Source organism: Thunnus albacares, chromosome 17 (assembly GCF_914725855.1).
Source record: "Thunnus albacares chromosome 17, fThuAlb1.1, whole genome shotgun sequence".
Classification (NCBI taxonomy): domain Eukaryota; kingdom Metazoa; phylum Chordata; class Actinopteri; order Scombriformes; family Scombridae; genus Thunnus; species Thunnus albacares.
Window position 1 is genome coordinate 1,286,525 of NC_058122.1, and position 27,567 is coordinate 1,314,091.

General features: G+C 38.4%; 1 protein-coding gene across 3 annotated transcripts in view; it reads left to right on the forward strand.

Moving 5' to 3' along the window:
* Positions 1-27,567, forward strand: part of sept12 (septin 12) — an 82,147-nt gene that overhangs the window by 27,528 nt on the left and 27,052 nt on the right. The window contains exon 1 of one of the 3 annotated variants that reach the window (XM_044331161.1): positions 16,113-16,185. The exons of 1 other annotated variant lie outside the window; for it this stretch is intronic. In XM_044331161.1, the coding sequence (XP_044187096.1) occupies positions 16,149-16,185 (37 nt within the window). In that variant the 5' untranslated portion in view covers positions 16,113-16,148. Of the gene's footprint in view, positions 1-16,112; positions 16,186-20,216; positions 20,464-27,567 lie in introns of those variants that run through there. One more of the 3 variants, XM_044331162.1, reaches the window with a different exon arrangement.

Here is a 27,567-nt window from a genome sequence, read left to right on the forward strand (position 1 = left end):
GTAACTGTGTCTGTTTACCGTTTGCTGCTGAGCAGATAGTGTACAGTGGGTTTTTAAGAGCTTTTTCTCAGAAAACAGCTGCCTGCTGCGGCCGAAAATGACTCTATGAGAGCGCTGAGAGTGAGTAAAAACAGTAAAGTTGCAGCTGGACAGCTAAACAATGAGCTGAAACTTGCTATAAAGCTCTGTAAAGCCAAGAGGAGCTGCAGAGTCACTGATAATTCTCTGTAGGTTGGTCAATATGGTCACTTTGAACAACACCTTACCTTAACACATTACACAATAACATTTCATACATTTCGTACAGTGGTTGCTAGTTTTCCTGGGGTCCACATATGAAAGTAATGATGAGCTGAATTTTTAAACATTTATTGGATCGTTGCACAATGTAATAGTCATATAAATTTTTTGTCTGTACTTATTTATATGATTATTGTTATTATTTGAATGATATACGTTCCAACCCATTTGTTCATTTCATTTGTGCTAATTGCTGTTAGAGATATGTAAGAATTCAATAAATAAGAATAAATTATGTATTTTTAAATCATTTTAATTTAATTTACCTTCAAAATCAGACAAAACAATCAAAACATTTGTAACTATTAACCATGTAAAGCCCAAATATAGCAAAAAAATTAGAGGGTTTTCAAATTCTTTATATTTTAGTAAGTTTTTAGGGAAATGTTGTAATATTGCAACATTGGCCCTAGTTGGGAGCAAAATGTCACATTCTCTAAACAAATATACAGACCAACTAAGGGTTCATTTGCAGGATTGATTGCTTTTTTAGCCCCATAACAGTATATATTATGAGTGATAATCACACAACAGTCATATTTTTTATGAATAATCATTTATCAATTAAAAAAAAAAACAGGATAAAATTATATTTACAAAACTGAATTTAGTCTTCATCCCAGTGTTCAGCCATGTTCATTTTTCAGCCAGCCATACCTTGTCACAGGTGTGTTTGTTGAGGCTCGATGTCCACATCATCACTGGCTGGGAAGTCAGTGGGTTGTTGGTGTTTTTCATCCATCTTCATCTGCCTCTTCATCACTCACATCAGTGTTGTCTGATTCCAATTCAAAATCGCTCTCTCCATTTTGGATGGCAAAAATCACATCCTGCACACTGTATAGAAGACCTCTCTTTGCTGGTTGCATTCTGAAAGGAAAAAGTAAAAAGATAATAATAAATGTGTATAAATAATACGTATGAGTATTATATTGTATTAGATAACCTGAAGGAATAGATATGGTGGTGGAATAAGTGTTCAGGATAGAGTATTAGTATAAGTATTTTCCAGGCTAAATAATATCGATGCAAATTAATTCTAATCCTGTTTACACATTCTACTAAATTCACACTAAAATGTCTGACTAGCCTATTATGCTCTCTACTTATCATACTTAAAGGAACACTTGCATCCCCCCAGAACACATACATCCCCTCATTCAGGACCATTCTCACCTGTACCTGACCAATGCAACAACCATCCCCCAAAACAAAACATTCAGAAGCTGTTTCTGCCTAATGGAACAGGCAACTATTTGGGCAAACAAACAAAGCCCAGAAAAAAGCCCAGGATCAGTTCAATGTATTTTTTAACTAATAAGATACAGATACAGTTTGAAATACTGCCACAGATAGAGTTTCAAATACTGCAACCAGAAATAATTTATCCATTTATTCAATTCTCATCTAGACTATAAACACATAGGCCGTTATACCACAGCGGTAGAATGGCATGATCTGTTCAACTGAGGATGTAGGCGATTTTACCAGAGGTGGCCAGCATCATGAGGAGATGATTTAGACAAAAAATAATAATTTTTGCCAAAAAATTACTTAGGCCATTATTTTAGGAAGGTGATGATATGTGAACATGTGAGAAGTGCAATGTCCTCGTGTAATGTGTAAGGTGCACTTGCTATTTTGACTACCACCCTAACCCAGCATTGTAGAATTGCAGCATAGATGTAACAAACTCAAAATCAAATTTAATGAATGTATTCCACAATAACTAAGTATCTTCATGTTCTAAACTTTGTAATAATCACAAAAAAAATATTTAAGGCATTTTACTTACTTGAACCTTGACAAATCCAGTCCAATAAAACAAGGAGATGAAGGTAAGTTTGCAGGTTGTGTGACTTCATAGCCAGATGGCCGGACCTATAAATGTATTTACTATCCGATAGCGTTGTGAGGATAAACAGTAGGGCCCATTGACTATGTAAATGTGGTCTTTTTTTAAAAAAAAAACAAACATTTACATATTTTTTTAGGGTAGCTAAAAGTTATGTATATAATTTTGCAACAGTGGCCCTTACAGCTTTAAAGGTCGCTCCCTTGCTATAAGAAGAATTGAATTGTTTGATAAATGTCTTATTCTTCAATTTTACTGAGAAACTTTTCTACTCATAAGTTGGTTATTTATTGTATTCCTGAGTGTAATTCTCAGTGCTTTGATAGATACAGGTCCAGACCAAACTCAGGGTGGAAAATGTGGGGAAAAAAGCATCATATCAGACAGAAGGTGAGTGCTCCTTGAAGACACTGAGAGTGCTGATAATCTGCTGAACATCATGTATGTGCATCTGTGCATGTTTCAGATATGTCACATCACTGATGGTTCTACTCTTCATCCCCTGTTTGACCTTTTTCATGCCCACCCCACCCTAACCTACATAGCTACCATTATCCCTAACGATTATCCCTTTTCCACTGAGATTCACACAAGGGCATTCCCATGATGTGCATCGGCAGGTCCTCATAATGTGGTCTTTGGCCCCAGGGGGCCAGCATTCAATTCTAATCCCTCTAATGTAAGACAGACAGAGGGTTAAAGAGGAAGGTAGATGAGAAACCAGGGCGGAAAGAAGAAAGACAGAGCGGAGTACAAGAGACAGAGAGGAATGGAAGAGTAAGTGAAAGGATGAAAGAAATGACTGGAAAAGAAAGAGAGTTAAATTATTTCCTCTTGAGCCTCAGGGGAAGTAACGTTCTGTTAGAAATTGGCGAGAATACTTGGCCCTGTCGCAACGATCTTCACTTCTTCATACAGTGTGTGTGATTTAGTATGGAGTGGAAAACCTGATGATTTATAATCCTCTTCAGTGGGATCCTATCAGTGACACCCACCTAATGGGCTGCAGGGAACATCAACAACCTGTCCTGCTGGAACTAATTGCTTTTATAACATCATAAATTGTAGTGTAATTCTTTTTCACCCCCGTCTGTTCATGTTCAGAGCAGTGGTACAGGTTGCAGAAGGCTGCTGATTGCAAGTGGAAATGTTTCCCCCAGTAAAGCTGCACTTGGCTATGCTATGGGTCAGTGGTCACAGATAGTGACAAATGGGAACTTTTGTAGAATATAAATTATAATACCCCATAAGGTAATGTTAACAGATTTAATGATTATGAGCTCAATCAGTCCAGGTCACTTGAACATGCAAACTTGTGACTTTTGTCTACAAACAAGCATAAAATTCCACATATATAAGGAATAAAGGTTCCAGTAATAAATTCATGAATATAGATTTACTTGGGTTCTCTTTGGAGGAAATTCAATTTTTCCTATTATTAGCACCAAATTACAGTAGTTTTTCAGGAAATTATGGACATTAACTTAAAGGACACATTCACAATTTTTCAAGTGTGTCTTAAAACAACAGTCAGGTGTCCATGTTAACACTGAAAGAGGTTTTCCTCACTGTAATCATTCCTCCTGTTCATACTGGCTATAGATCCCCCAAATTCACTTTCAGTCTAAGTGATGGAGGCCAAAATCCACAGTGTGTCCACACAGTCATTTAGTTCACAAATGCATTTAAAAGTTGATGTGAAGCTTATATGAGGCTTCAGCAGTCTGAGTTAGTCATATCAAGTGGATATCTGACACATTTACAGTCTTTTTAGCATCAAATTCCCTCTTTGTGTTTCCTCAGACAGTGTTTCTCTGTTGAGCTGTGGTGGAAGTATAGTAACAAAAAGAGGAACTTTGGCACTAAAAAGACTGTAACATTGAAAGATATCTACTTGATTTGATTTATTCAAAGCTTCAGATAAACCTTTAAACCTGCAGTACAGAATTTCTCTGTCCCGCTTCTGGCAGTGAGAGTAAATAGTAGTTACCTGGAAGTAACAGCAGTTTTATAAGTACATTTTCCCCAGTCGCTACTGTTGCGGCTGTAAAACACTTGATAAATTGTTTTGAGCATCACAACCGAATGCAAAATGACTCATTTCACTAACAGAATTTGATTCATTCAGTCTGATAACATTAGGAAAGTCAAGGAGAGCCACATGATTAAATTATTTTATCCCTCAAGTTAGTAGAGGGCTAAACCAGAAGTTAGCCGGCTTGGCTGGCTTAAGTCTCAGACACATGCTCTATGGGTGCTGTTCAGCTCTGGCAAACCAATCATTGCTGGTTGACAAAATTCACCACTATTGGTGTGCCAGCACTGAGAATATTGCCACAGACACCAGATTTAAAAACTCAGGTATACTGTGAAATACAGAGGCTTAATTGTGTGAACTCATTTGGCAAGGACTTGAATGTAACAGGTGTTTATATATAAAAGTCCCTCACTCCAGCTTTAAATACATTTTTGCACAGAAGGAGGACTGTGGATTTTGTCCCACATCACTTAAACTGTTAGTGTATCATAAAGGGTCAGTGATGTCCAGTGACCAGGTCATTAAATCTAATGGTCAGTATGAACAGGAGGAATGATTACAGCAAGAAAAACATGTTTCAATGTTCATTTGGTCATTCACTAAAACCCACCTGTGCCTACGCAAGTTTTGGGCATATTTACATATTTAGATGGCCCTGGAATAAATCTGTTCATTTGATGTTGCTTTTTCAATACTATTTCATTATTACTAGTTCAACCTATGAGCCACAGTGGCCAACGTGCTGTAATGTTACCAGTTGACAGCGAGTCTCTGCTCCAGTTCATATCATTTATTTATAGTGTGTGTGTGTGGCTGTGACATCTGTGCCATTGTGTGTGCAACATGAACCATTGTGCAGCAATGTAATTTGTGCATCTATGTAAATTGTGCGTGTAAATTTTACCAGCAAAAAATCGTATATATGAGACTGATCGGAGCTGATCATGGCCAATCAGCTGAAAACTGGCCTTTTTCGATCTTTGGACGATCAATCGGTGCATCTCTACAAATAACAGCTTTATTGTGGGCACCAAAAATTTCAAGTTGATATCTATCAAGGACCGCCAGTCCTCCAAAAGCCACAAGAAGGTGTTATGCATTGTACAAGGAAAGTCAGCTCTGGAGAAAATGGCTGCAATGACTGTGTGTGTGTGTGTGTGTGTGTGTGTGTGTGTGTGTGTGTGTGTGTGTGTGTGTGTGTGTGTGTGTGTGTGTGTGTATGTGTATGTGTATGTGTATGTGTGTGTGTGTGTGTGTGTGTGTCTGTGTCTGTGTCTGTGTCTGTGTGTGTGTGTATTAATGTTAGGTTTTTCTTGTGGGCCCAGGGCCACACAGTACTGTACTTAACTTGACATCAACAGGAAACTGTAAAGCTTCAAGTACCACTCTGAGCAACGCTTTAGAGACTGACTCATCTTTAATAGACGCTCTGACTGTGGAGCTGAGTGTGTTCATATTTGTCAGTGTGTGTGTGTGTCGAGTGGGGGCTGGGGCACAGACACTTGTTTGTGAGAAAACCTCTTTGGTTTAATAATGGTTCTCTCTGAGTTCAAACTGTACGGAGACATTTACAGGACAAACTGGCTCCGCTCTGATGTCCACAGCAGAGACTTGAAACATGGACTGGGCACTCCACAGACTTTACACATCAAAGCGGGTTTACACATCATGGTTAGTACTAATTGGCTGTCTGAGAAAATAAGCCCCGATGATATCATAGTGATATCTCAGGTTTATTTCAGCTTGGGCTTGTAGTTTACACATTTATAGTGAGTTGGAGAGACATAAGTGTTTATGAGGCAGATAGGGTCCGGTGATGGGACAATATTGAGTTATGTTATGGGAAGTGTAGTAGCCAGTATTTTTGGAGTTCAACCCATATCAGAGTCAGGATATCTCGGCCTCTGCTGCTTCAATCAGGTTCTTAAAATCTTTCGAGAGTTCTTTATGGGATACTAATGCAATACACTGATTTAGGTCACATTTTTCCAAATCTGTGCATCTGATTGGCTCAGCAAAGCATCTGAAGTTACACAAAGTATCAAACATATTTTACCACAGTTTATTTAAATGAACTCACAGAAGGCTGGACACTAGACTTGTTAGAGCATTTTGATAAGATGCAAATGAAATTGAGTAAAAAAGAAAAAGTGGAGAGGAAGACTGGAGTGGTGTATGACATTATCTTTACATCACATGTGACAGCTGTGGGGAACACTATATCAGTGAGACAGTAAGGACCCTGAGCAAGACACTGAATGAACACATCAGCTCTCTGTGAACACCAGAGCAAAACCACTCACAGCATCCACTGAGAAGAGGTCAAAGGTCATCGAGCAGGAGTCAGAGGATGACCAGAGAAAATCAAGGAGGACATTCATGCCTGACACCAGAGACCATTTTTAGTCACCGCCTGAGCCATTTCAACTGAAACAGACTTCACCTACTGATGAAGACCATGAGGTGCAGTTGAAAATATTTCTTTGAATGTAACCCTCCTCTTGTGTGAAAAAGTGTTTTATGTTCAACCAATATTCTAGGGTCAGGAGCAAAGAACATTTTCTTTGCAACATGTATAGAACATGCTCAGCATCGGGACACCCCAGTAGCTGAATGATTGAGAAGTAAAACTGAGAGATTGCTCTGAGACAAAATGTTACACTCCTCAGGGTAATTTATAGTAGTAAATATAATCTCCCTCAGTCCTGTTTACTAGTGAAAAAAGCAGTGAACCAGCTGCAGTGCTTAAAGTATTAGTGTTGTGTACCACAGAACATTGTGGGGAAATATGCTGTATCGCCACTGAAAAATGACAAATGAATTTAGCAAACTATGATGGCTGCTCTATTAAGAGGCAGGTGAACAGGGAGCAGCTCCCTGCTTCAAGTGCAGTGTCCTGTTCAGCCCAAAGCAGCACTGCTATTATAGCAGTAAGTTCCTTTCATTAGTAAGCATTTTTACTTACTTTTCTTTTATACACCACAATTAGTACTTGATTCTCACTGTCTGCACTGAGTTACAGACTGACACTGTAGTATGCCACCATGGGCGCAGAGATCCCAAACAGAAATGTTTGTGTGAATGGTGTGTGTACATGTGGGTGTATGTTTGTGTTCATCTCTGGCTCTTTGGTTTCCATCTTAGACAATGGAGTCGATTGAGCAAACAGCAAACTATGGTGAATTGGACATGATGACAGTTTCATTCAGCAAACTCAGACACACGCTCCCAGTTTGCATTGTAGGTTATGCTTCCATTGAATGATAAAACAAAGGATGAGGAAGGAAAAGAAAGAGAAAAATAATAGAGAGATAGAAAGATGGATGGAGAAACAGAGAGAGATTACCTCTCAGCCTGTCAACAGGTCGTAAACTTCCTGACTATGAAGAAATACCCAAGATAAGACATTTGCATTTTGTTGTGTGTGTGTGTTGTAGGTCAGCAGGGAGGTGAAGCTGCATGTGTACATACTCTGTATCAGCAGAGTCCTGGGTGTGTCTGTTTGTATGCAGTGTGTGTGCTCTTGTCTACAGCCACACCAACTCCTTGACCCTCAGAGCCACACTGCTTTTAGCAGTTTTACTGCCAAGAGAGAATGTGCACTTTTTCTTCCTGTTAAGTCTTTTGCTTGAAATATACTTACCAACTATCAGATTCTGTACTTCACTATGCTTTGATTGTCATCAGCATATATGGCCAGCGATGTTCATCCATCAGCGGTCAGAGCGTCTTACCATTCAGTATAGTCTTTTATTTTCCCATGTGGTGTCATGCTACTAACTTGACGCACCAGAGCCATCTGAGAAGTTGTCCTTGGCAACTGTTTGGAAAAGGGCAGGCACTTTCAAAAAATACTATCACCATCTATCAACATCATACCTTGCCAAGGCAGGTGAATTCGTGAGATCATGAGATGACGCGAGAATCCTCATGGGACACTGATTGGTCCGAACCACCTGTGGTTCAGACACAAGCGCATAACCATTCTCACGTGGTCTCTTGATCTCATGATGCAAATTCAGCTGCCTGGCAAGGTAATCATACAATCTGTCAACTCTATGTGTATTGAAATTGCACTGTTCCTTAAGTAGGCAGTAGACAAAGTTGTAGAGTTGATGTTGCTCCACTTGTTTGATCCGCTGCCTCACTCATGTGGTAAGTTAGCTGCTGTTGTTGTAGAATAAGACAGTTGTTTATTACACAGCTGGCAAATAGCCCCTGTTGGTAACCTACGGTGTAGCCCCGAAAATACTTTCACACGCTGCTTCTCAGATGCTCTTCCATTTTTTTTTATTAGCTTAGTTTACTGATAGGTCAAAGAGTATGCAATGAGTCAGGTTTATCTGTCACCATTTCCAATCCTACCTTGTGATGTCTATATTTAATCAACGGATACTGAGAGTCTGTCCTCTCTCAGTATCCGTATACAATATGTCGTAATGTCAGGTGCCCAAAAATTACATATAGTTACGTTTAAGTGACCGATGCCATCTAGTAGTCTAGTAATTATGACCGAGAGCAGTGGCGCAGTTTAGATATTGTCTAATTAAGTTGATAAATTTCCTCCTTTGGAGGTGGTGTGTTGGGTGGATGGAATAACCCAACAGTGGATTTTAGTGGACTTTGGTGGACTTTGTCACAGGAGACCACTGTTTGTTTCCTGTTTCCAAACGCAAGTGTCACATTTCCAACCATGAGTCAGGACAGTTTTTTAAAAAACATAACTATGATCATTTCCTTACCATAACCCCATGGTTATTATTGTTGCCATGACAATGAGGTAACCCACACCACATGTTTCTCTAATCTTAACAAACTGGTTTCTGTGCCTAAACCCTAACCTAAAAACCCAGACCTTAACCACAGCGTTCTCACACCATAAAACATCATTATTTTTTAACATAATTTGTTATGGTTTTGGAGCACAAACAGATGATGTTGACCTGCTGATTACTGCCGATACGTGTGCCAGATTAGAAAACACTCCTCTGTGTCATTCTGAAGTCACATGTTCAAACCACATATCTGCTCATTTAATTTGGAGGATTTGTTGGATATTCAACAGAATTAAGGTTAATGAATAAACGGTGTCCATTCACCTGTCATTCTATCCAACTCTGGCCCTCTGTGGCCCCTCTGCTGCACCTGTGTGAGAATAGATCAGGGAAATAATTAACTTTAACTCATTATACAAATATGCACACATCTTACCTCTCACATAGTTTGTGTTTATGAATGAGAGAGAGAGACAGAGAGCGGTCAGGGTCTTTCTGTCTTTAGTCTTTCCATTTGTCTAACAATAAAAGTCTCGTCCTCCATCACACACAAGAAGAACCCTCACAAAGTACACATTGTGCACATGGAAACATGAGCACATACGCACAAAAGCAAATGAACAAATGTTACAAAGCAAATTGTGTTCACACACACACACACACACACACACACACACACACACACACAATGGAAACAAAGTGTTCAATGGTTTGTTCAAAGCCAAGGAAACACTGGGTCATCCACCACATGTTGTTTCCTGAATCTGAATCTTGTTTTCCTGTCATGGTCCAGATCAGATTCCACTTGTCTTCTTACTTCAAGGGTTAAGGTTCAGCGAGTCTCCTTTGTAGGGAGGTACAGTGGATCAGTGGCTACCCAGTCACTGTCTACTGGTGACGCTGATGTTGAAATGCCTCAAAGGGATATTCCACTGAAAATATTTACATTTGAGGCTTGACAGATGGCTCTGAAAAGTGTCTAGCTTGCTCCTTTGCAGAGGACAGCAGCTGTGACTGTAGATTCACAGCAAAAAATCTCAAAACATGGAAATGTGTCAGGCTGCTCATTGTATATTTTGTGATTTCTTACTGAAGTCACTCGTCTTTTGGAGCACACTGAACATATGGATGAATAGTGGAGAGGTTTATAAGAAGATTATGCTGCATTTGGACATTTGAATGGAGGTTTTGATATGTTTCCCCTTTTTTTACACTGTAATCTATTTAAATAATAATTTGTGTAGGAAGCTCTGGAAATGTTCATCTTAGTTCAGATAGATGTTTTGTCTTGATATGGTCACATGACCTGCAATTTTGACTGTAGCCTCTATTGCAACATGTCCACACAATGCACACTTGGTTTATCCCTGTGGCAGACTTGTGAGTGTATTTCTTCAAGTTGCCTAAAGCATGCTGGGATACGCTTCAGCATCCTTGTGACAGTGAGTAGGAATAAGCAGGTATGTGATATTCAGGTACGAATATATGTTATAAAATACCAGACCTGTCTCCAGTCTTGACATAATGTGACTGTGGTCACTATGTCTAGAAATAAGAAACTGTTCATGTGTTGGCCTTAGTTGCAAATAACACTACAGTGAACACCGCAGACTCTCTGTCTTACACATATTTGTTGTGAATACTTGCATAGACAAGTGTCAGAAAATTAGGCATAATCAGCATGGTTTGAATGCCAAAAAATAATTTGATGTGACACAGAACAAGCCAGAGAAGAGAGAATCTTGAGCCACAAATTAGCCCATTAAAGGAAACATGATACATGCATCAGTCATTGCCTCAACATGTCACTACAACTGCAGAAAATATCACATTATCACAAGTTATATCACAAGTGATAGAAAACAACATTTTCTTCTGGCAGAGCAGGGATATAAGTAATATTAAAAGCCTTTATTTAGTCAGGCACACACTCACAGAATCTTTGTCAGGGTGGAAACAGTGAAAAACGGATTATTATACCTGGTACTTTTAAGGTTTCCTGGACTAACTGCATATGCAACTGAGTAAGCACTTGGGTTCTTCATTTTTCTTTATATCACAAGTAAATCTGTGAATAAAAGAATGTGAAAGAAAATAGATTTTATGTGCAGATATTTCACGAAAATGGGGGCTGACTGACTGGGAGTGAGAGATGCTTTGCTGAAACACAGTGCAAACCACAACGTTAGAGATCTTTTATCTAATTATGAGACTTATGTATTATTATAAGTCTGACTGACTTCATCATTTTTATATTCTGCCACTGGTGGCGCATGTAAGATGAAAATATACCACCAAACAAAACAGAAGCAGGAATACATCCTGCTTAGACTACTGTAACTCACTGTATTCCTGTCTCAGCCAATACAACCTGCCCAAACTTCAACTAGTTCAAAATGCTGTAGCAAGACTACTCACAAAAGATAACACCTATTTCAGCATCCCTACACTGCTTACCTGTATGTTTTAGGATTGATTGTAAGATTTTAGTGATTACTTGTAAAGCATGTCTGGGGTTGGCTGGAGGAGATCAGGCAGGCTACCTCTATTTCCTCTCTTAAAAACACACTTTTTTAGAATTGCTTTCTCTTGAATCAGTTATTCTTTTTGCTTTTACTCTATGTTTTAGTAATTCATACCTCACTTATCATTACTGTATCAATTCTACTTTTATTTAATATTTATATGGGAATTTCACTTGTTTTTATGTCTTTGTAAAGCACTTTGTAACTTGTTTTTGATAAGTGCTATATAAATAGTATAGCAGTATAAATTATTATTATTATTACAATGTACATCAGGTTTTAATGACCCTGCTGCTGAGAAGAGATCAGGGAGAAGGACTAAAGTGAAAGAAAAATCTTTAGAGTTTCATGTCATTAACACATTCTCATTTTATACCATGTTGTTTGATATAAGATAGAAGAAGATAAGTATATAGTGAAACCCAGTGAGAACATTTTGAATGAGTGGGCTGATGTTGTCATTGATGATATGTGTGTTTAGTTCTGCTCCACAGAGAGTTTACAGATCATTTAGATAACACACAGAATATGCACTATCTCAGCTGCGATCGCTGACGTTTCTCTACTCATCGTGTGTGTGTGTGTGTGTGTGTGTGTGTTGGACAGAGAGAGATTGTGCAGGTATACTTTTTCACCACTCGGGGGAAGCACTGAAGTCCTGTTGATACTAATCTTCCTACACTAGACAGAAAATGTGAAAAGTTTTTAATTTGCATCTGGATTTAAATCTTCCTCAAAATGCAAACAGTGATAAGAAAACCATGTGTTCAGAACCTGGGGAGTTTTTAGTACAGGGGATTGAGCTTGTCTGTGTTAGTGGAGGCAGTCTTTATTTCACCTCTGCTATAATATGTTTTCAGAAAATGAGGGATTTATACAGGAAAGAACTATGAAATCATTTCAGTAGAGTCAGACTCATGACCACTGAGTGATGGCTGAATTCATGTAACAGTAGGATGAAAACATCTGGGAACACTAGGCAAACATCCTAGTAGTAGGATGAAAAAATGTTCTAATAGCTTAAAAGCATACAGTAAGCACGGATATTTGTTAGACCAAATGCCTTGCTGTTTAGAATTAAAAAGTGAAAATGCAACATGCTTTATGAACAGACACCTAGTAGTACTATCCACATCCAAAACCAATGTAAATATCCCGCTAACTAACAGGACAGACAGTGAAGAGAAGCTCTTTGGCAGAGGAAGGAAAGGATCATAGGATTGAACATAGAAATGAACAGTATGCATGTGTTCTACTGCTTGTTCCTCACACACACTGAGTTGTTGACAGTGAGCACATGACACAGCTGAAAACTTTGTTTTTTTATGTTTCTCCTGAAAGTGAGTCATTTTTGGGATGCCAGGTTGAATTGAAGTTTAGCATGTGAATTAAGTTTTATAATCTAATCTGGCAACTTCACCCAACGTGAAGTTTGAGTTATGGGACTTTCCCAGGATCCATCCAGACCCAGGAAAACTGGTCTGGATGGATAAATGGAGAGAATAGAAAGATCATCAGTGGATGCACACACTTCACATTCTTCTACTAACCTGTCTGTGAGTGTCAGCAAACCTGTGTGTGTGTGTGTGTGTGTGTGTGTGTGTGTGTGTGTGTGTGTGTGTGTGTGTGTGTGTGTGTGTGTGTGTGTGTGTGTGTGTGTGTATGTATGTGTGTGTGTGTGTGTTAGGACTCTGCAATTATTCAGTATTATTGAAAACTAACAAAAAGAGTCATTGAAGCTCTACACGGGAGAGCCTGGAGACTGTTGCACACATATGCAATCCATCTCACCAAACAGAAAGAAGCACTACCTAGTGGCACAATACAGTACTACAACAAAAGATTTCTCATCTATATTTCTATATTGTGGTGTAACATGATTAGAAAAAGTTTATTTAATAAAATATGTCAGCAAGTACAGCAGGTTATTATTAAACCTAGTTAAACATGAATTGAATCAAATGGTACATAGTCTTTTTCATATTTATCCAACAGCATGTTGGGGACAGATTATGAGAGGAAAGAAATGGTTTAAGTGTTAAATTATATGATATGTTCTCTTGGTATCTACATTTTTACACAGAATATTCAGTAAGTATTGGACATGTCATGTGATCATCCATGGGAAGTTAATGGAGCAGCTGCATACTGTATCTGGTGTGGGATGAAGGAGTGGGATGGGAATGTGAGGTGTCTGGGAATCGTATAATGTGGGTGATTTAGGAATGTTGTCACCTCTCAGTGTTCAGTTAGCCAGCAGAGAGAGCCTTAAGTCAACTCTATGTCATTTATGGGAAGAAAAAGGCCCAACAGGCTTAACACTGGACATGTGTTTATATTCATCACTGCAGCAGAGGCAGCACTGGGGAAAGAAAGTCAAAGAGACATGGAGAAACATAACTGACAAAAAGTCCATCACACATTAGAAACGACAAATATAAACACAGTGGTACCTCTCAAGTCAGAGGCTGCAGGAATTTAACAAACTGAAGAAACTTCTCACACAGTTTAAGTAGCTGTGGACAACAGATACTGTGAGAATCAGTCATATTACTTTATAGATCAATGCATACTGATTTACTGATGTTCCTGCTTTAATCACATGCTGATTTAAATGCATCTTTGGGTTGGAGAATGTTTCATTAAAATGGTTAATTATATTTTAAGCATTATTCTGTTATTGCTGCACATTTGCTGCAGGTATTAACTCTGTACTCTTGTAGATAAAATCATTGAACCGGAAACAGACGTAGTTCTGAGACATCTATTCTCAAAGCCCCAATTTCCACCAAAATACCAATAACTGGCTTTGCGCTGCTTCATTTAAATGAACGTTCCACCAGATTACAACATTTTCAACATGGAAAGAATATTAATGCAAGACTATGTAAAGTTCAAAAGAAGGAATAACACCATTTTCTTCTTACAACTGAAATGAATTCATAAGCACAAAAAAAAAAAACAACATATCCCTACCCAATTCAGTATGTCAGAGGATTTGCCTCAAAAGGGTTCTTGTCTGGTATTACCAGCAGCTTGTGGTGGCTAATTTTAACCAATTAGCAAAGTTTACATCGATGTGTAACAGACATTACTGAGTGAATTCAATGATTTGCTGATCTCTACTGTTACTATTACACTATGTTTTAGCATTGACAATTATAACTTAATTGTGGCCACCATGGCCACTGCTCAGCAAAAGTTACAGTCTCACATTAAGTGTCTGTATGGAGCTGCTGCTGGAGCTACATAGTTAGTGTCTAAAAAGCACACACACTACAATCAGATTACTGTTGATAACAAGATCAAGCTAATACTTTGATGGAAGCATTTATAAATGTGGGCAATAATCAGATTTCCCCAATACATGATTTGTTTGAAAATGAGATTGAAGTTATCAAGATTTTCATTATTTCAAACCCCATTTTTGATATTATTAATGGCTGTCATTTTTTTTTTTTAGCAAGCATTCAGTGTGTGTGCGGTAATTAATTTATAACAATATGTCTGTGAAGATTCTCAGTCATTCAGGTCATGGTTTATCCAGAAGGGATACAGGAGATGATGCAGGAGATGAAGGCCAGTGCATGCTCACATTTCACATCATGCAGAAGACAACATTGGATCATCAGTATTACTTTGTGGAAAAACATAGTTCACTGTCTTGTGTAGTCTTCTCAGATACAATGAATCCTCTCTGCCAGCAGTTTGTTTGGCTGCTCTGAAAACAAATACACCAGATGTTCTTCTTCTGTTACATTTCTGACAGAGTAGATGCTCAATGGATGTTTGCTGCCCCCAGCAATCAATAAACTCTGGAATGGAACTCTAGGTTCTGCAGATATAACCAGTAACCACAGGTGTCGCCAAATCAACCAGGATTGAAGTCTGGAGAATTCAAACTTTAAAGCTGCACTGATCAATGTTTTTCTGTCAACAGCGGATCGAATGGATCATCATTATATGTTAATGTTAAAGGTGTCACCCGCAAAACATTGTAACTAACTGCAAATCCCCTCAGCTCTACTGAGTTTTTGAGCCTCTTTCAGCTCTCTGTTTTGGTTTTCCAGTCTACATACTCTCTACTCATCAAGCTGGTTTCCAGCAGCAGCTGTTTTCAGTGAAAAAGCTCTGATAAACTCACTGTACACTACCTGCTCAGCACCAAACAGTAGACAGAGTTAGAAACTATAGTTAAGCATTTAGAAGCTGAAGAGACTAATATTTTTCTTAGGAGTTGGTGGAGATCAAACCAGACCTAAAAGGAGAGTGTTGCTCCCAGGTGGTCAGATAATCTATTCTGAAGGAAAAGGGGAAGAAGATGAAGAGGTTTTATTGGTATTCATTTGTTGAATTTAACTGAATTTGGATTTTCTTCCCACTGCTAGTCATTTGCAGCCTCTGAATGGCCACAGTGTCACAAAGTGAGCTTATAACTGTCATACAATAATAATATTAGGTAATATTGTCATTGGAGTACGTATATCAAACAGTATGTATGAGACAGAGTTGTACAGCTTGCAGAAGATCTAACCAGGAAACAGATTTCCCCAGAGGCCAGGAAATGTGTCATTCTCTGACACACACACTTATACACAGTGCCACGCCCCTGCACACACACACAGGCAGTGATATGACATCCTGCCCAGTTGTATATGTGTGTCACTGCTGACTGCTTTGTCTCCACACCAGGTAAAGAACCACTCTTTCCTTCCTGTTGTCAGCCCTTTTAAACTGTTTTTTAACTTGACCACACTCGTCTCTATTACATTAACCACGTTCTTTTTATGTTCTGCTTTACGCTGCTGGTCTGACACTTGTTGCTCTGTGATGAAAGTGTTTCTGGGTTGGCACTTCAGATCTGAACATGTGAAAACTAGTTTGCGTGCTTGTCAGCTGTGAGCATGTTGGCATCTGGCAGGATACGCTATATTGATTTTTCAGCTGTAGTGTTAACAGAACGTTATGAGAAGTTAGAGTAATGCATATGTAATAAGAGCTTTTATTTTTATTACTTTTTAATGCTTTTACTGTAAAATAAATATTTTGACATGTCAAATATTGTTCAGCTAAGGAGGTATTTACTGTATGCATTAATTTGTCTTAATTGTGGTTTCATGGTAATGCTGGGTAATGGTGTGTGTGTGTGTGGTGGGGGAGTGGGGGGGGGTGTAGGGGATGTGCTGAATGCTTTGGTTACTCTCATTATTCTATTTTATTTCATTTGTATTATTCTATTATAAAACTGAGTTTAACTTTGTAAGATGTAAGTGGTTAGCCGTCCATAGCAACTAATTACACAAGATCTGAAAACATGGCCAAACATGGTCAAACTGTTGGCAGAAGATAGAGAATATGGACAAAAAGCCTCAATCTACTCCTACGACTACCACTTGACAGATGGTAGCTTGTTAACGCCAACATTCATTTAAAAAAAGAGAAGAGCAACCCCGGAAACTCAGCTGGGCTGCTAAAATGGTCAATCTGTGGTTGTGTATGCTTATTATTTAATGTTTTATTTTTTATTTCTTTATCCTTTATTTAACCAGAAAGGTCCCATTGAGATAAAATATCTCTTCTGCAAGTGAGTCCCAAGATGGCAGCAGAAAAAAATAAAAAGATTTCATATAAACGTACATATGAGGACAAATAACATCATAAAAAACATACCAAAACAAAACATACAGCGGTCAGGAGCTAAAGACATTCATGGCAAATAATGGCACTTGTTAAAAGCAATAACATTGTCCTGTAAAAACTGATTTTAACATATTTTTAAACATGTCAAGGGAGGGTAAATATGTTGTGAATGTTTTAATAATATTAATGGTTTTTAGGTACGTAGCATGGACCAGTGCCACATACACAGCATTTATAGCCTGAGCTAGTTTTTAGTTTAGTTACTCATCCCTACATACAAATACACACCAGTGAACAGGAAAGCACCTACAGAACAATGCAGTGATAGAATAAAAAAGTGATCATTTATGACTACATGACTGATCACGCTGACAAACTGTTTCAACTTGAGTTTAAAATGATCCTGATCCATGATAAATTGTGTTGGTGAGGATTTCCACATTAACCTTCTTGCCAGAGAAAGACTCTGTTCAAAGTGGGTTTACAACAGAACACTGTGTACATGATGTTAGCAAATTGGATGAAATTATAAAAAACTTAATATACAGTATTTATACTGTGATAAAAATTCTAAAACTCAAAGTTTACTTTCCCAAAGCTTTTGACCATATCCCACAGCCTTCTTCAGCACCTGCTGAAGGCTTTGGGGACAGCTATGTGCGCAAGTGAACCTTGAGTTTAGAATTTTTATCACAGCATGTTCCCAAGGTCAAGGTCACAATCAACATATTTAGTTTCTGAAGAACATGGCAGAAGTGAGATCTTCTAAAAAAAAAAAAAAAAAAGTACAATGATATATCATCTTAAGAGTCTTGGTTTCTGTAGAATTTGCTAATGACCAAAAAGTTGTGCAATATCTGCAATGTGAAGGATTCAAACATGACACAACAGCGTGCAACAGGCAATCAGAAAGTGCTATTTGAGCAGTTTGCAACTGCCTGCTTAATTATTGGTAAATGCTGCAATAATACTAATAATATACTAATAATATCACATGGCAGAATACAGGACCAACTCCTGTGCAGCTTTTCAGGATGAGTTTAATTACAGAGGAACAGGGTAAATATTTCATGCCCCTGTGATATTAATCCAATTCAGTGTGTCTCAGCATCATTTTTTGAGCTGTGTTCAGTCATAACACAGAGAGAAATGTATGGAATTACTGCGTGTCAGACTGTCAGTTTGTACTGTAACACATCAGTGACAGCTAATGATTGGTATGATGTATGATGTACAATGGTATTATGTTGCTTCTTAAGTTAGACCACAGTTACCGTACATAATGGGAACGTGAGAACCTGTAGTCACTAATGCTAAGTGATGAGTAATCAGGTGAGATGTGACAGATCAGTTTGTTGCAGAGCAGTGAGGTAATTAGCTGGAAATATGAATCAGTGAGTTTGGGTGAATGAGGTAGAAACATTTGTCCTCTTGTTTTTTACAGCTCACCAGACTTATTGGAAATGAGATGTTTTATGAGTGTGATGGTGACTATAGTTTTGCAGCAGTTGATGTGAAAATAACGGAAATCGTTTTCATTTCACACTTCCCTATTTTACTTCTCTTACTTGTCACTTTCGGATTTCTCTCTGTCACTGTGCCTTCCTGTGTCTAAAGAGACATGTCCATCTGTTTTCTTTCTATCAGAATACATCACACTCAAAAATAATAGTTCAAGATTAAAGTAACCCCAACTTCACACCCAAAACCACACATCAGTGGTGCGTAAGTGCTGCTCAGGGGCCATCCATACCAAAGCCAACTGTCTCTCTCTGCAAGTGCAGAAACCATGTCACATGACCTGACCATAATGTCTTTCTCGATGTTGTCACTACCACATGTGTGAGAGTGATCAGGGTGCATTTCCCAAAAGCATTCAAGGCTAAAATGATTGTAAAATCAATCCAACTTATGAATCTTCTTAAAGCCTAAGAAATGTTTCCCAAAAACAATGATTGAACCTCCGACACTGAGAAGGCTGAAAGCATCCTAAGAAACTCCAGAACTTGCTGAAGGGATCACAAGTAACATATTGTAGTTTTTGTTCATTTATTTGCATTGCAGTTATAGGATTAATGTTAACTGGCTGTTAGCCGCAGGATCAGCAGGAGCTAAATCGTTCACTTTCTTGAACCTACTTTCACAGTGCTGACTGACTGAACAGGCTGTTGACTGAACAGGAAGCTACATTTGCATACTGAACAACTCCAAGTGAACAAAACATCTCTGTTGCAGCAGTGTATAGATGCAATTACGTATCAATTTAGGAATAAGAAATTGTGATGAAATAGGTTATTGTGATTTCCATTATTATGGTCATCTAACAAAAATGACTGTCCCATACTGCTTTATATTTGGTTGATGTTCAATTTTGGTTACACTTACACATGTAATATGTTAATTCAAAGATAGATTGAAATCGATTTATCGTGGGTAAGCATGCAGAAGAGCTTGCAATCATTTTTTCAGCCCTGAGTAGTGTCTGCAGTTCCTCTTTTCTGCCTGCAAATAGCCCCAACATTCTCCACCAGACACATGGTTAGGACAGCCCGCATGTAGCCTGAGAGTGGTAACCCAGGGGAAAATGTCCTTGAATCATCAACTGTACACCCAGATGAACTTATTAACATTTTTATACTCTGAGCTTGATAGTAAGAGGAGACAGAGATATTTTACCGACCAAATCAAAACTGAAAATGTTTGAGAGTCACAAACAAAATTTTGAAGAGGAAGTGATAAAGAGAGAGAAGAAGCATTAAATGTAGGGAGTGCAAACAGCAAGTCTCTTTAACTGCTTTTATAGGTCAGTTACAGAGCCACTAGTGTGTTGGCTGCAGCCCTGCACCTCCATCCACACTGACTGACAGCTCAGCCACTGCAGGGTAAATGATTCTGACGGAGGAGAGGGGGAAGAAGGAGGAGGCGAAGGGGAGGCGTAGTCCTTCTCCTCTCAGGGATTAGTGGAAGCTCCTTGGTCCATTTGCATGTGAATGGATCTTGGTGCTGCTTTTAGCCACCAACACCCCCTCCCTCTCTCTCTCTCTCTCTCGCTCTCTCTTCATGTCTCTCTTTTGGTCTCTCACCCTCTCTCCACTCCTCACACTCCTGCTGACATCAGGGAGAACCAGAGAGAGAGAGAGAAAGGGAGAGAGGCGGTCAGAGAGGGAAAGATACTGAAAGAGAGTGCAGGACCATCACTGTTGCGGCGGACAAACTTTGCAGAAACAGAAGTTAAAAACACCAGAGAGAGCTCTTCCACCCTGGTGTTTTCAGAGAGCCTTTTACTGCCAACGAGGGTGTCACACAAGTGGGTTTTGTGAATGAGAGAAGGTAGGAATATTCTTTTTGTTTCTTGCATCCCCCGTGGATCAGTGGGATACGCTCAGTCTCCTGAGCTAACAATGAAAGCTGACAGGACTGGTCCACTTTGGCGGTCAGAATGGGGGTTGAGAGGTGGGGAGGGGGTTGTTAGGCCTTGGCTGAATTCTTACCAACTGTTGAATCAAACGGATTCTTAAAGTTGTTTGAAAGTGAGGTGCACTGTGGCTTTTAAGACTCAGTAATTGCTATAACTTATGGTCTGTTGACAGGTTTTAAAACACATATGGGCAATCTGAACCCTGTAGTATCTGTATGAATACAAGCACATTTCCTTTTATATGCCTCACACACTTATCCATATCCAACTCTTTGTAACATGTTCCAAATGTACTGTTACTGTACAATATATATTGTATAAATATTAAGCTTTTTTTCTTTAATTTCTGTACTACCTATCAAGCGGAAGGTTCTTTATTAAGATATTTTCCCTTAACATAGTATATAGTAGAAACAGTTATCTTGTTGTTAACAATTTATTTTCATTATTGATTAATTTGCAGATGTTTTTCTTGATTAATCAAGTAATTGTTTAGTCAAAACATCAGAAAAAGTTTTAAAAGATGCACATCACAACTTCCTAGAGCCTAAAGTGATATCATCAAATGTCTTGTTTTGTTCGACCTAATGTTAATTTTTGTTATTGAAAACTATGACTACATATATTCGTCAACTACCTTTTTTTCCATGACTAAGACAAGACGATGACGAGACATCATTAAGCACTGTGACTTTATCAACATGTAATACTGTTGATGAAAATATAGTTTAAAAAAAATAAAAACTTTGCCAAAATCTCTTATTTTCATTGACAAAAAAGAGAAGATGGAGCATGTTAGCAGAGCAGCACTAGCAAGTGCTCCGTCTGTGTGTCTACAGTGAAGGCGTCCAGGTGCAGTGTTGAGTGTATGTCACCCATGTTTGGAAGCACTCAGCGCTCAATAAACAATCGGTCTCATTCACTAATATGTGCGTAGAAATGTTCTTACTTTGCGCACAAAATAAGTGTGCACACAAAATTACCGTTGGAATCATGACACGTGCACATTGGCCAGTTTTGTTCTTACCACCATGCTCATGTTAGTGAATCAGAATCATTCTAAATTGACAGGTGTGTGCATATTACCACACCCCCATTTCTCTATATAAGGAAAGCTCTGTTGGAGCGGTGCACTAGCGGAGAGAGCTGTCTCTCATTACAAAGAGGGCTGTGATGGTAAAAATATAGAAAAACTTTGCTGCTAGCAAACAATAGTTTCAGAAGTAGAAGCCAGAAAAGGCAGGTTTGGCTGGTAAACATGTCACTGGAACAACCATGTGGAGCCTGATTGTGAATCCTGTATACAGCCTGCATACCTGTTCCACCACTACCACAAAGTACGTTCATAACAAAATAAAACGTTGGTAAATATGTAGATCTGAACTGATCTAAATAAATCTCGACTGGAGCACCGGGTGCACATGGTGTTTCATCTCTGTGCACAAGAGGTTGTGATGTAGTGAAAGCAGAGCATCCCTCCCTGTACCACTACTGAACTGTCAGGCTGTGAGGACACTGAACAGGCTGCTGGTAAACCAGCTGCATATATCACAGCCACATCTGATGCTGCACATTCCAATATGGAAATTCGGGATATATACATTAAGCTAGTGTCATCTAAAAGTGGGAACAGGGCAATTTTAATATATTAATAATTTCATTACATTTATAATGATTATTTATGGATTACAACGTCTTAGCTATTAAGTTTATTAATTAATAAATAGTGTATTATTAGCAATTTCACACTTTTAAATGTTGTATATTTAGGCCCAATCATTTTTGAAATAATTGTGGTTATATTATACTGTTTACATTGAATAAATATTGACAATATCATTTTTTAAGACCATGGGACGTTTATTATTCGTGCGTATGCATGATCTTAGGCAGTTCTAAATTTGTTCGCAGAGTAAGAACAAAGTCAGGTAAGAACATATTAATTAATCCCGGACTTGTGCTTAAAATGTTAGTATGCACGGTTTAAGCACAGAGTAGTGCATACACACTGTTTGTGAATGAGGCCCAATGACTGTAGTTACATGCACAAAATGGAGGAGGAGCTGTATATATTAAAATAGCAGTGTATAACGTTACCTTTCCTTATCATGGTTGTTGTTATTCTAGCAAACCTTGCCTTTAACCTTTAATATTGATGCATGTGAACTAGCTTGCTAGACAGCAATTTTGTTAACCTTATGTCATTATTAAGTCCATGGGGCAAACATCAAGCTCAGATTTATTTATTTAATGCAAGCAGATTGCACTTGGTGTGTGGACAGTATTCTTTTCAATTTTATGAAGCTATCTACTCCTGTTTCTGTTGTTCAGAACAGAAAGGTAAGTTTGTACTTTGGGCAAACAAAAAAATTGGTTTCAAAATATTTTATTGCCTTTACAACTCTTATTGTTTTATAATAGTTTGAAAAAGAGTATTGGGCCCCATTTGTTGAATGATGTTCAAAATAAATATGTAAATCAGAACATGTTCCATGTCTGGATGTATTCCTTAAATTGATAGCATCAGACCAGACACTTTCTGCAAAGCTGCATTCTTAATCTTTCAACCTGTGTTTTTCATCAGATAATAAGATAAAATCTTATGTGAAATAAGTTTGACTAAAATGACAAAAGATGATGGTTTTGGCTTAACTAGATTGACTGAAATGTTCAGTATAATCTGATGGCTAACAAAGACTAAAATGTCAACAGTTTTCATTGACTAAAACTATTCTAAAATAGTTTTGATTCTTCTTTTAAGACTAAAATGGCCAACTGATAGTCAACTAAAACTTGACCAATAAAGAAAAAAACAGAATGAGGTTGACTAAATATAATAAAAAGTAACAAGGACATTTGACACAGGACTAAGACTAAATAAAAAAAATAGCTGACAAAATTAACACTTTGACCAACAGTCCAGAAGCCAATGATATTCAGTAAACTTCAATTTAAGACAAGTAAAGGAAAAATCCTACTTACTGTTGTTATGTGCAGTTTTCCTGCGCAATGGGATAATGAACATCTGTTCAGGTGTGCTCACTTTCAGTTTTCCTCACCAAATAAAGTGGTTTAGATCATCTGGATCTGGGTTGTTTACAACCTGTAAAAAGGCCTCACTGCTCGTGTTTGTTGCCTCATCTAACTAAGTTGTAGTGAGGTCATCATGTTCCCAGATCTCAGCAATTAATTTGGGGAGTACAATAGAATCAAAGCTTAAAGAAACAATAACCAAAAGCACAAAAATGAGACCTACTGTAGATTGAAATAAATTAGAATTAACTGTCAAGCTACTGCTTTCCCAAAGAGAAATAGTTCAACAACCCCACTTCTCTTAAGAGATAAAATCAGCCATCTGGTTTCTTCTTTGTCTGGGTCAAAGTAGTCACACTTTGAGAAAGTTTACTGTACACTATATTTCTGCAAGTCACATGTTATCATCACTGCAAAAGTCTGAGCTGATGGTGGGCGTTGATTGTGTTTGATGCACCTAATTATAAGCCAATATTCTCCACTGATCATTATAGGGATTATTATGATTATCTCTGAAAATGTCCAGTCAACTGTCATCTGTGCTGGGAGGACTCAAGATGTGTAATAGCTAACTGTAAACTTTTTCAAGTCAGCACTAAACACGATGACAGTTTGTCTTGTGCAACCCTTAAAATGGGAAAGTGCGTGTGCGCGTGTGGTTCCTTCCTACTCATGTGCAAGAGGAAGTCTGTTGTCAGAGGACAGACCCTTTGACAACATACACTTATGAACTGTAACAGTTGGTTATAAAGATACTGGACTGTTATGTACTTGTGCAGCTTGAGTTCAGATGAAGCAGGGAACTTCACTCTAAGCCATGGCCCTCAATTCTTATAGACATGTAAATCCATGCTTCATACCTTAGCAGGTTCTCTGCAAAACAAATCATTGTGAACTTCTGTCAGCTTAGTACTAGCTGTTCAGACAAGGTCTGATCTTGTCTACTTCAGACTTAATCCTCATCCCAAACTCTAGTCTCTTTAGGATTTTAGTCAAATGCTCCACCCCTTGGAACTACACATATGCTATTGCTAATCATGACTCATCATGTGTCAGAAGTTCATGCTGACGGTCAGGTCAAGCTAAACAGGACTTAAATGCCTTGGGGGAAATGAGTTGCGGTAGTGTGGGTTTACCCATAAGATGTCATTGACAAGACTTGAGTGAGCCGGGTTTGGCTTGGGCATGTCATGGTTGAGAGTCTGAATAAAGCCCTCAGCCTGCTTCAAACAAAGTGCCTGTTGAATTATCTGACAGCATCTGAAACTCAAGTTCTTTGCCACATATGATGATTTGTGTAACTTCCTTCCTGGGAGACAATCTGACATTAACGCACACTTCAGCACTCGCCTCTGTCAGACCACCAAAAAATAAACAATTACAGAATTGGGGCAACTCACCTATGAAGTCTCATAGTACTCTACCGATCGATAAAACTCTGACAAAAATGGTCTTGTTACATGGGCAATACAAGTAAAGTAAGAAAATTTCATCCTGGCCACATATCGAGGACACAAAAGCACAAAACAACACATATCATCCACAAGTGACTATCAGTTTCAGCCCCGCAAAATTTAAAAGAAAAAAAAGGGACCCAATCTATAAATACATACAAATAAGGTTAAGTTGAGTCCAGATGTTGTCAAAAAGGACCCCAAGATTCTTCCCATTTATGTGGCTGTAGCTTAATTTGAGATGCAATTCAGCACCTGTGTGTCAAGTTTTTCTAGTAACAAATCTCTAATGAACATTGTCTTTTGGTTAGGTGCCTATTCAAATTTTGAAAGTTTAGAGTGTAGAAAGGCTTAGAACATAATGATGGAAGTATATGATGGGTATTCCCATAGTCAGTTATGTCTCATAAGTTGTTGCAGCAATTTTTGGGTTGATACCATTTGTTACACAGATTTGACGCAAAATTTAGCCGTTTTTGACTATTAGATAATTGATTAAAAAAATGGTCAAAAATCACTCCAAAATACCACATGAAGACACCAAGACTTTGGGGAACACCATAGAAAAATTCATGCTGTGATTTGGTATCAAACAACTTTTGAAATTTGGAGATTGTTGTAAGAATTGGATTTTTCGGTGACAAGGTGGTGAGCACATCTGTTCTGGAAATACTTCAGAAACCCCCTTATTGTCAATATACCAAGGAAAGCCATAAATTCTCTGAATGCCCTCGGTCTCTAGTTTGTGGTTGTAAAGTTCAGTGAGACTGCGATTATGTTAGAGGTCACAATAGATCATTTTATACAGTGAGGGCAAGTTTCAAAAAATGGTCTCACTACAGTGAAATGGCTACTATGGGGACTGACATCATCACACATGAATACAATTGGTCTCAGCTTTCCAGTCATACCAAATTTATGCAATTCTAAGACTGTTTAGGACCCCAGTATGCAGAAATATTCAAATACACCATTGTAGAATAGGCACAAATAACATGTATACTGCATGCAAAAAACTGCATGGGATTAGCATAAAATGGGCATGACGGTAAAGGGGAGACTCGTGGGTATCCACAGAACCCATTTTCATTCAGATGTCTTGAGGTGAGAGGTCAAGGGACCCTTTTGAAAATGGTCGTGCCAGTTTTTCCCTTGCCAAAATTTAGCCTAACTTTGGAGCATTATTAAGCCCCCTTCCCGACAAGCTGGCATGGCATGGTTGGTACCAATGGATTCCTTAGGTCGCTTAGTTTCATATGACACCAGTATCTTCACTGTAGGTTTGAGCCTGCTACAGCCTCTGAAAGACAGTAATGTTGCCTGCAGAGGCCGCCGTCCTCGGGGAGTGGAAGAGGTCAAATAGTTGGCTGTGTGTTTCTTGTTTTGACTCTTTTATATGCACCGAGTTAGTTTCAAGAAGGAAACAAAGCACTATAATTTGTTTATGCTTCAGTTACTCTGAAGCAAGGGTCATTTGGAGTCTCTAAATGGCCTTTTTTGGAAAACGCCTAGACATACCCTTACAAAAACATGTTTAAAATATTCATTTTCAGTGGATAATGTTATTAAATTTGAACTTGGACTAAGTAAGCCTCCATGCTGTGGTCCCATTGTGTTTTCCAGCTAATAAGTCCCATAGCTATAGGTCATCAGAATCTGTTTGCATGAAAATATTCAGGTGGAAATAAAAACCTTCTACTTCCGTGTGTTCAAACTTCTGTTACTCAATGCCAGCACTTACAATGACTGTGACTGTTGAGGGAAAAACGTCAGCGTGTTACTTTTCACAAGAGACCAAAACCATGCATGCATTCCAAATGGTTCATGAACAGCTCTCAGTTTACTATGGGTATGCCTGGGATGGGCATTTTAGGATAATTTTACAGGATCTCTTTTTTTCTTTGATCACCCAACTACTTTGGTCATTTTTCGTGTGTACAACAAAGTCTAGCACCTGAATGTCTTTGAGGAGAGGCTGGCTGAAAGAGTGCACTGTTATACCCATTTGTACAATTCATTTCATCTCACCCATGGCAGAGTTCAGTTTGGCTTGGGCATGCCATAGCAGGCAGTCTGACCAAAGCAGTATTCAGACAGAAACAGAATGATGTGATGTAATGGGTGGAACAGAGTATCTTCCATGTTACGCCTCACTCCTGATTGTTTTTAAACCATGTCAGTAAGACCTTTAAATCATGTTTTTGAATAGGGACCATTTCTCTATCAGAGTCGGAGTATTGTCTTAATGGGTATAAGACATTACTATTATAACCAGCAGTGAAAGTTTTAATCAATATCACACTGCTTTCCACTTGATCAACTGATCCCATGATGCCAGAGGATATACTGCACCACTGTGCCCTTGCACCATTTGGCAAATGTAATCATTACGGTAATTGTTAACAATCATTCTCACAGCCCAAATGTTTCAACACTGTGATGGCTGATGGCCTCCCCCTCTCTTAACTCCCCAAGTTGATATTTAGATATTCATGAGAGCATTAGCACCTCTAAAGAACACAGTGGGTG